Source organism: Python bivittatus, unplaced genomic scaffold, assembly GCF_059951505.1.
Source record: "Python bivittatus isolate LINGU-HERP-01145 unplaced genomic scaffold, Pbiv_v1 ctg000340_np1212, whole genome shotgun sequence".
Lineage (NCBI taxonomy): Eukaryota > Metazoa > Chordata > Lepidosauria > Squamata > Pythonidae > Python > Python bivittatus.
This window is the reverse complement of record NW_028277056.1, coordinates 3,176,463-3,186,686: the sequence shown is the minus strand read 5'-3', so window position 1 is coordinate 3,186,686 and position 10,224 is coordinate 3,176,463. Positions and strand designations below refer to the sequence as shown.

At 49.2% G+C, this 10,224-nt stretch overlaps 1 protein-coding gene across 1 annotated transcript; it reads left to right on the top strand.

Moving 5' to 3' along the window:
- Positions 1 to 194: 194 nt before the first annotated feature.
- Positions 195 to 9,830, top strand: DNAJB13 (DnaJ heat shock protein family (Hsp40) member B13). Its single transcript, XM_007428927.3, has 8 exons — positions 195 to 2,533; positions 3,212 to 3,315; positions 4,518 to 4,679; positions 5,089 to 5,246; positions 5,533 to 5,646; positions 7,014 to 7,127; positions 8,337 to 8,413; positions 9,254 to 9,830. Exons 1-8 carry the CDS (start codon positions 2,391 to 2,393, stop codon positions 9,405 to 9,407), a joined length of 1,026 nt encoding a protein of 341 aa, XP_007428989.2. The 5' UTR covers positions 195 to 2,390; the 3' UTR covers positions 9,408 to 9,830.
- Positions 9,831 to 10,224: the final 394 nt, after the last annotated feature.

Genomic DNA, 10,224 nt, shown 5'->3' with positions numbered 1-10,224 from the left:
TAAAATGGAGAAAAAAAAGGAAAAGCACGTTGTCTTCCTCTCGCTGTGCTCCTAGACTTTAGGGCAGTGTTTTTCAACCTCAGCCTCTTTAAGATGGGTGGACTTCAACTCCCAGAATTCCCCAGCCAGCTATGCTGGCTGGGGAATTCTGGGAGTTGAAGTCCATACATCTTAAAGTTGTCAAGGTTGAAAAACACTGCTCTAATCCAATCCCTGCCCAGTGCAGAAATCCGTACTACAGCATCTTCAGCCAGCGGCTCTTCAGCCTCTGTTTAAACACCTCCATTCATTCTTGAACAGGTCTTATGATTAGGAAATTCTTCTGCCTTATAATTTAACCCTTTTGATTCTTGGCCTGTCTTCTGAAACTCAGATCAATTCAGCTGCAGCTTCAGCAAAAATTCCTTTCAGCTACTTGACGAGAGTGACCATCCAGTCTTCTCCAAGTGAAACATCCCCCAAACTTAATTTTTTCCAAGAAAAATCACACCACGGGTACAATGCTCAGCAGCTCAGCCGTTGCACCGTCTTGTTTGGGAATCTTGAGACTCCCCATTTATTTGGGGGTGCCCGTGTTTGTTCAAGCGGGAATAGGAGGCTGGGTGCATGCGATATAGGTAACTACTTAAAGGTAAACGCATGGGAAAAGGTCCAGGAAAACATTTCCCAGACTGCAGCTGCTGATATATTTGAACTGCTGATAAAGTACCATCCTATAATTATGTTTTCCTAGTCTATCTTTAACCCCAAAAGCATCAGCCTCTTGGCTTTTAAGTCAGCCCAGGAACAAAACGGTTGAACAGTAAACAAAGAGAGTGGCTGCCGAAGCATTTTGCAGCCCCGTATAATAGCGTAAAGAGGTAATAAAACGAGGCTTGCAAAGAGTCAGGCTTGATTTAAAAGTCAACAGAAAACCATAAAAGCTGCAATTTACCAGACAAGGCTGCATCGACCTCCCTAACCCCGAACGCTCGGACCAACACCGTACAGCCGTACTGAACTTTTACAGGTTGTTTTCAGCATGGAGCGACCCCGCCCCGAAAAATGATTAGAAAAACACAGGAATTCATCATGCCTCCCCCCCAGATCAGTGACAGGGCTCACCTATTGTGCAGAGTCACCAGTTTTTTAATGGGGCTTGTGGACCAAATCACACATCGTTGGAGTTTAGTGCACTGTGCAAATCGGGATGTTCAGTAAGGGGAAGGGGGGCTGGGGAGAGCAATATCTAAGCAGGCGCTCCCGTGCGCATTGTGTAGTTTACCAGTATGTTCTCTTGTATTCACTGGTGTTGTCTGGAAGTTGTTTCGATGATTTCTTTCTCAAGGTACAGAAATAGTTATTTTTTCAATGCCCCAGCTTAGCCTCCAGGCAGGATTTCCTTGTAGTCTCCTGTCCTTACAATGTTGGGGCAACGTAGCCTAAGAATTACCCCAATGGCTGTGTTTTTCCTGGGGATGGGTGGCCACCAAGAATTTTTGTTTATGTATTAATGTATTTATGAATCACATTTATATGGCCGCCCATCTCACACAAGGCGACTCTGGGAGGTGTACAACAAGAAGGAACCCTAGCAAGTTGCCCTTAATTTTGTCCGCTTGATGTCTTTCTGTTAGTTTCTGGACCTCTCAGCTTGACATCGTTGGCACGTCTGGAGGGGCCTGAACTGGGCAGAGACCAGTTTGCTGCAACACTTAGCTGGCCATGCTGACTGGGGATTATGGGGTTAGGGATCCAAGATGGAGAGCAAGGTCATGGGGTGCCCTTTGTAGAATGGTTATATTTTTACAATATGAGCGGATAAGGAGAATATTGGACTGGACCACTAAGTCTGCACACTGTGTTCCCACAAGGTGCTTAACTCGGTTAATGCATTAATCCGTTGTCTCCCGTGCCACTGAGTCGAGTTCAGCTCCTAAGGGCACCAAGGCTTGCCCTCTCCATCCAGACTCCCCTAAGTGAACCTCAGGGGGTTTCATCAGCAACAATAATGGAGGGGTTTGCCACTGCTTCTCCCCGCCCATTTCCCAGTTAGTCTGGGGGTCACCTAGTGGTCTCCCATCCAAGACAAAGCAGGCCACCGCCCCTTGCAGAACTTCAGACTATCGCAAATCCCGCCAGGAAATTGCGTTCCCGGGGGATCCGCCTCCTCCCCAACCTTTTCCAGCACCCTCTGCGTCCCAGGCTTTTCGTCCCCTGCCCCGAAGCGGTTGCAAACCGCCCCTCCCAGGGGACGCCCCTTCTTGCCCAGAAGAGCAGATTCCCCCGGGAAACGCAGCCCCGCGCCCCGCCATGGGGCTCCCCCGGCAGCTCCCGGCTCCCCAGGACGGCAGCGCGGAGTCCTCGACAGCCCACGAACCGCCCGGGGACGCGAGACTACAGCGCCCGTCATGCCCCGCGCGGGCGGCGGCGGCGGCGGTGGCGGTAGCCATAGCAACGGGAGAGCCGCGGCAAAGCAGGCCGCGATGGGGCAGGATTACTACGCGGTGCTGGAGCTGACCCGCAGCGCCAAGGATGCGGACATCAAGAAGGCGTGAGCCCCGGGAAGGCCTGGGGCGGAGGAGGCTGCAACGCGGGCAGATCCGTGCGGAAAGATGGGCGCCTGCCCCCCGCCCCCCCGTCGCCTCCAGACGCGTTGGACTGCAATGCCCATCCTCCTCGGCCGTGCAACATGGGGGGTCTGGACCCACCGTCCATCCCCACTTTCCACCGTTTGCAAATCTCGCCTGAGAGAAGAGCTCAGGCCAAGGGTCCGGAGGCCGGCCAAGGGTCCGGAGGCTGCGTTTGCACAGGGGACCGCACACAGGGGTCCCCTAATCCCCCCTCTGCAATGTGCAGGGAACCCCAACTCAGCCATCTAGTGCAGTGTTTCTCAACCTCGGCGACTTTAAGACGTGTGGACTTCAACTCCCAGAATTCCCCAGCCAGCACAGCTGGCTGAGGAATTCTGGGAGTTGAAGTCCACACGTCTTACAGTCGCCGAGGTTGAGAAACACTGCTGTGGTGGGTGGCACAAGGTGTTGCACCATCAACCACCCCAGAGCTTGCAAAGATGCAAAAAGCATTAATGGAGGCGACGCCCTGACTCAGCCTAACGAACCCAGGGAAGCTGGTTGTGTGAACCCAACCTCGGGGTGGGCGTTTGGGAGGAAAAAGACCCGTCGGGGTGCCTCAGAACAAAGTTTGCAGCTTCTCTGGGCATGTTTTGCAGATATCGGAAGCTGGCTCTGAAGTACCACCCGTACAAGAACAAGGAGCCCTGGGCTCCCCAAAAATTCAAGCAGCTGGCCGAAGCCTACGATGTCCTGAGCGACCGTAAGTAAAGGAAAAGCAGCGTCCCGCTGGACCCCCACGGAGATGCAGCGCGGAAGATCCGCTTCTCTGCAAATGCAGGGGTCTTCCTCTTCTCCGCGCTTCCCCGGGAGGACGCCAGTGGCTGGGTTCAGACAACATGCCAGATTCCAACCTTAGATCGACAGACCACAGTTGCTGTGTTCACAGATGTCCAAACTGCGTAATATCTATCAGTCTACCAAGGGTGTCCGCAGGCTGTGGTCAAGCAAGTCAAGAGGGCAGCTGTGATGGGGTGATCAAATCTCTGCCCATTCGGAGCTTGGATCTCACCATCTTGACTTGTTTGACCACACCTTGTGGGCACCCCAGTGTTGATCTATCTCTTTATTTGTGTACCACCTCACTCCCCAAAGTAACTCTTGGAAGCTCAAATGTTAGGATGTAGGGCAGTGTTTTTCAACTTTAGCAACTTTAAGACGTGTGGACTTCAACTCCCAGAATTCCCCAAGGCTGGGGGATTCTGGGAATTGAAGTCCACACGTCTTAAAGTTGCCAAGGTTGAAAAACACTGATGTGGGGTATGATAACAGAAACTTAAAGCCTGTTTGAGTTTCTCGCTATTCAGTTTTATACCAAACCACCATACTAGTAATATAATACAAGCAACAGATGACAATGAATAACCACACTTTGTGTGAGGGCTAACTAACTAAAAAAATGATTTATCACAATCAGAAATAAACTTATTTATTATTTATTTCATATTTATATAACCACCCATTTCACAAAACGTGACACTGGGTGGCGTACAATAAAAGCAAACCATAAAATAATATTAAAAATATATCGGGGAGTAAATCCCTGCAACCTATCTCTTGGCATGTTTTTTTCACAGCTTTGCAAAACCCCAACAGAGTTGGGGCCATGCAACCCCAGGGTCTAGGGAATTCTGGGAGTTGAAGGCTTCAACTCTTAAAGTTGCCAAGTTTGAAAAAAACTGATTTAGATGGACACAGGTTCCTTTCTGTGGGAGGAGGAAGAAGGGGAAGGGAAAGAGGAAACTGAGGAAGAACACAACAGAAAGAAATCAGGAGAGTTTGTGTATATGTGAGAAAAGAACTTGGCAACCTTTCTCCTCTCCCTTCTGCAAGGTCTATCGGGCCCACCTATTACCTTTCCATCCTCCTTTATGACCAGTGACATATTGCCTCTTTGATCCTTAGCCATGAAGAAAGGAGTATACGATAAGTTTGCAGAAGAAGGCCTGAAGGGAGGAATTCCCTTGGAATTTGGGATCGACACCCCCTGGACAGAAGGCTATGTCTTCCATGGAAACCCCGAGAAAGTCTTCCAGGACTTCTTTGGAGGAGACAACCCCTTTTCCGGTAGGTTCAAACACCCAACTTGGATAAAATGGTGTCCTTCTCTTGAGTGTTTTCTACTCTTGGGTGATTTCTGGTCCAGAATTATTTCCAAGTGAAGGCCAGAAGACACAGTGACAGGCAGGAGGGCAACTTGCAAACAGCTTGTAATGTGTGTGTGTGTTTGTGCTCAAAGGGAACAGCATGGAGAGAATGTACTGTGCTGTGTTTCTTATTTAGTAAGGCTAGTGCAGTGTCTTTCAAACTTGGCCACTTTAAGATGTGTGGACTTCAACTCCCAGAATTCCCCAGCCAGCATGGCTGGCTGGGGAATTCTGGGAGTAGAAGTCCACATATCTTAAAGAGGCCAAGTTTGAGAAACACTGGGCTGGTGGAAGGTAACAGGTGCCAACCTCTCCTCTCACTGCCTTAGAATTCTACACTGCAGAAGGGGGTGAAGTAAACTTGGCTTTTGGGGGCCTCCGTGGCCGTGGGGTGAAGAAGCAGGACCCACCCATAGAGCGGGACCTCTACCTGTCCCTTGAAGATCTGTTCTTCGGATGCACCAAGAAAATCAAGATCTCCCGTAGGGTAAGGAAGGAAAATGCAACATGAAAGGCAGTTCAGTGGGGATGTTTGTTGAGGGTGTCGCATAAAAAGGGGTGGGGCTTTGATGTCCTGGTTGCCACCTTGATGTTTTGGACCCCTGGTATGCTTTGCCCACCTTGCCCCCACCCTTATTCTGTTGACAGCACAACTGCCATAACACCAAGCTTAGGGCTGTTCACTGTCCAAATGAGCATTCCCCATTGTCTGGTCCAGCCTGGCTTCTGAGGCTGTATGTAAACGGTATCCCCCTCTCTTTCCAAACCCTCAGGTGATGAATGAGGATGGCCACGCGTCCACCATTAAAGATAAGATCCTAACGATTGATGTTCAACCCGGCTGGAAGCAGGGAACTAAGATCACTTTTAAAGAGGAAGGAGACCAGGTGTGGTTAGAAACAGGCGGGTAGGGTGGGTGCTTTGTTTTGAACCTTCTCGCTTGGTTCTCTCTCAGTATCTGTTTTATCGGATGCTGCTCCATCTTGATGGGCTTGTGGGCTTCTCCCCTGGGAAGGGACCCCCAGGAGTCCAACCTCCACTTGGTGCAGAATGCAAGTTAAAGCCTCCCCAACAGATGTCTATGTAGCCTCTGCTTGAAGAGAAGGGGTGCCTGGCTAAAGCCACTCTGATTCTTAGCAATTTTTCTAACTTTGAATCAGGGTTTGCCTTCTCCTAACTTTAGACTTTTGGACTGGGACACTTGAAAACTGTCCTTCATCTTGTCTTGAGCTTAAATGCATCCAGTTCCCTCACTCTCTTCCTTGAAATTAGTCCCCAGATCATTGTCCTGATGCTTCCTAAGGGGGTGTCCATGGGTGGGGGCTCAAAAATATCAAGATGGGAGTCACAATTTTGCAATCAAAGCCTTGCCCTCTTTTTTGACATACATTGTGACTGCCATCTTAATTTTTTTGATCACCCCCTCCCCCGTGATCTCTTCTTTGCACCCATTCCAGTTTCTCTGAATGTTTAAGGGTGGGTCTTCAGTGCATCCTTCCCCCAACTGTTGTCTTACAGCTGGTGGGATCCCCACTCCCAGCTTCCCCAAACTGCAGGACCCTTGAATGGAGCTGCTGGGAAGATTAAAACAAGAGAAGCAGGCCATCATCTTTGGTCAGGAGAAGTTTAAAAATATCAACAGTGGGGAACTCAGAGCTGTTCCTTCCCATCCCCAGTATTCTAGTGGGTGGATTGTATTTAATTTTCACAGGGGGTAGGTTTTCAGTTGAGCATGGCACTAAGAATGAAAGGCCAAACTCCTGCTAGCAAAATGAGTTTTACCAGCTGTCTGAAATGGACAGAAGGAATGACCTTGAGGGGCAAGAGGAAGAGCCACAGACACAGCAGCAGTCAGATAAAAGAAACCTGAGGCTGGGACAGAACTGTAACCCAAGAAAGCTTCTCAGAGAAGACCCTCCCTAGTTCTCATGAAGATAAAGGCAGGGGGAGTGCATTCAGACTTGCAAGTTTCTGTTACTATAACCTTATAATAAAGTATCATTGGCTTGCATGATTTTGGTTTCCTAGCCTGGTCTACCTAAGTCCTGACGCTGTCAAGTGACGTTTTTCCCTTTGATCAAGGATGTTGCATTTCCAGGTTGATAGGAACGCAACTGATTAAGCATTTCCTGGAGGAACAATTCACCTGCACACATTTGCTGTGCTCGAATAGTCCAAAGGGGTAATGGAAGTGTGTGGGGATCTCCTTCTCAACCCAGCCTGAACTGAAACTTCTTCTGGTCTTTCATTCTAGGGCCCCAACATTATCCCAGCAGATATTATCTTTATTGTAAAAGAGAAACTCCATCCCAGGTTCAAAAGGGAGGATGACAATTTGATATACGTGGCCAACATCCCTCTGGGAAAGGTAACACAAAGTCTGGAAGCCATGGCAAGGGAAACCAAATGTTGTGTCATTTACACTTACACACACACAGTGTCCACCTGCCATGTATAAGCATAGTTGATTTACTTACGGTTTACTTGATTCTGTGCCTTCAAGTCGATATTGACTCTTACAGACCATGTAGACAGATTTTCTCCAGGACAATCTGTCCCCAGCCTGAGCCTTCAGGTCTTCCAATGGTGCCCCCATCGCCCCTGTACCTTGAATCCCTCCATCTTGCTGCTGGTCGTCCTCTTCTTCTCCTTCCTTCCACCATTCCCAGAATTACAGACTTCTCCAGAGAGCTGGGTCTTTGCATAATATGGCTTACTTAATGAATCCAATTTTCTAGGTTTGCCTGACACACCGAACCATAAGCCATTGAGTTGGTTCGCACAAGGTACAGGGCTAAAATACAACTGGCTAGTTTGTGGTTTGTGTGTTACACAAAGATAGCTGTTACTCATTCAGCAAGGAAGCAAAAGCCAGGAGCAACCCCTGTGCCGGATTGGTGCCACCGTCCTTTCCACCCAGAAATGAATGACATTGGCAAACTGTAAGTGCTGACTTCATGCCACACTGAGACGGACACCTTTTGGCAGCCAAAAGCAGCGTTAGCGTTTGTCCAGAGGCCAAAGGCCATGATGTGGGTATAGCTTGTGTCCATACAGTAATACAGCTCTCCTATGTCGAGTGCAGTTTTCTATGTCCTCTGAAGGGTCTGAGGGGGTTCTGAGGACTACAGAAAGAGCTTTTCAGTTTTTTTTTAATTGAACTATTTTTAGAAAAGAATGTAAGCAAAAGGAGATACAAAACATAAAAGAAGTACAAGAGCAAAGTACAAATAATGAAATACAAACAGGCAAAGAGTCTAAAATATCGTAAAGCTACTATTTCAAATTTACAGTATTATAAAATACATCAATTTTTTAAAAAACCTGAAAGTCCCTATTTCAAACTACATAAACATACCTGGTTAGCTCAGGATAAATCACTAACTCAAACTATAAACTACAATCCATTAACTCAGGATTAGAAATCAAATGGCTGCATAAAATCGAAGCCACAGGTTGCCTGTGCCCGTCTCAAGCCAACCAAGCCGTGTTACTGTCTTAGTGTAATGTGCAAATCTGCCTCCGGGTCACCCTTGGATGGCCAGTCTCAGCCAGTTGCTGTTGTTTGCTCCCCCAGGCTCTGATTGGCTGCACTGTGGACGTGAGGACCCTGGATGAAAGGCTGCTGAACATCCCCATCAATGATATTGTCCAGTAAGTGCTGCCTTAGAGGAAGTGGGGAGGGGGCTGGGAAGCTGACAGTTAAAGCCTCCCCGGCTGCATCCAGATTGTAGGTCGGTTGAGTGGAGGATTAAGCATGAAGGAGGAAGTCCGGCTGCAGGTTTGCAGAAGGCAGAGTGCCATTTTCAGCAGGAGGGGAAAAGTCACTTGTTCTCACTTCCAGCAGCAGGAACCAGTGCCGTATATCCTTGAACCTCCATCCCGTAGGGTTTATTTGGCAGGGAAATTCTCTCTCCCTCCCCAAGCGAATGGCATGAGGACAGCATCCTCAAGGAGACCCCTGCTCTTTGAATGAAAGGGCCCTACCAGCTGAGCCCTGAGGCTGCCCAGGCCAGCATGTGTGGAAGGAAGGGAAGGTCCCTGTCTTCTCCAGCCAGGCCTCCCTTGGTGTGATGGTATGTGGGAATGACGGGGCCAATAGACACTGCCTCGGGAGTGGTCAGATAAGAGGGGGCATAGCCCACAGCTGCATAATGGGTGGAGAAAGAGGCTCAGAAGGGACCCCCCCGCAGCTTCTCTGGTGGTAAAGGAAACTGGCAGGGGGGGAAGAATTGTACTTTCAGACTTGCAAGATTCTGTTAAGGTAGCCTTACAGTAAAGTAGAATTAGCTCACCTGGTCGTGTCCACCCAATAAGGCTGACTCTTGGGCCAAACTGGAGCACCTGGAGGGCCCACTAACGCTGAGGGTTGCAATAGAGAAGGGTGAGTTTCTTCTCCATCACTGTTGTCTTTCCTAAAGGAGTGTGTGTGTGTGTGATACCCCTGGACTGCCCTCCATTTCCCCAACCCCAGTCTCCTCCTTGCTTTTCCAGTCCCAAGTACTTCAAGGTGGTCCCTGGTGAAGGAATGCCCTTGCCCCAAGACCCCACCTGCAAGGGAGACCTGTTCATGTACTTCGACATCATCTTCCCGGCCAGACTCACCCCAGCAAAAAAGGCGCTGGTGAGGGAGGCCCTCCTGACGTGAGGAAGATCGCGGGAGGACCCAGCTGCCCTTCCCCAACCTCGCTTCTTGGAAGAAATTAAAACGCTTTTCTATTTAATTCGGATGCAAATGACTCCTTAGCTACAGAATGGGAGGGAAGGGAGATGCCCTCAAGAAAGGCCCAATGCTGGTGCTTATTCGGCAGGGATGCACCAGGGTGCAGAAGCCATGCGTTGGGTCCACAGAAAACTGCTTGTGTGGGTCTCAAGGGCTGGATTGGAGCACTGGTTTAAAAATGTGAGGTTCTTCAAAGCGAGTAGCGCAGCTTGCGACATCCAGTACGTTGAACTGCAGGATTAACGTGTGTGTGAATATGAAAATCTTACTAGCAGTGGAGCAGGCAGGAGTCAGGTTTAATCCCAAACCTCCCCCCTGCCAAGCTGTGCAGTGCAAACATGAGAGCGGATGTATGAGGATGGCCATTGTTGTAGATCAGTGTTTCTCAACCTTGGCAACTTGAAGATGGGTGGACTTCAACTCCCAGAATTCCCCAGCCAGCCATGCTGGCTGGGGAATTCTGGGAGTTGAAGTCCACCCATCTTCAAGTTGCCAAGGTCTAGAGGGCCTGCATGTGCACCAGAGATGCAAAACAGATCCTGGATAAGTCTTCCCCCAACATATCTATGGGGCTCCAAGCCTATGCAGGCCACCAGAGATTTTCTTCTTCTTTTACAGCCTCCAACACCAAAATGGCTTTTACAGCCTCCAACACCAGCCAGCCAATCTCTGCTAAAGGCGCTGGGATAGTAGCAAAGATGGCTATTCCTGGTACAACCAGAGCAACCTGCGTTTTGTGGAT

Excerpts from the sequence above, each read along its gene's own strand:
- DNAJB13 (XM_007428927.3), top strand. The coding sequence starts at position 2,391 with ATGCCCCGCGCGGGCGGCGGCGGCGGCGGTGGCGGTAGCCATAGCAAC. Across the intron at positions 5,647-7,013 it reads TTAAAGAGGAAGGAGACCAG|GGCCCCAACATTATCCCAGC; the intron begins GTGTGGTTAGAA and ends CTTTCATTCTAG. Across the intron at positions 7,128-8,336 it reads CCAACATCCCTCTGGGAAAG|GCTCTGATTGGCTGCACTGT; the intron begins GTAACACAAAGT and ends TTGCTCCCCCAG.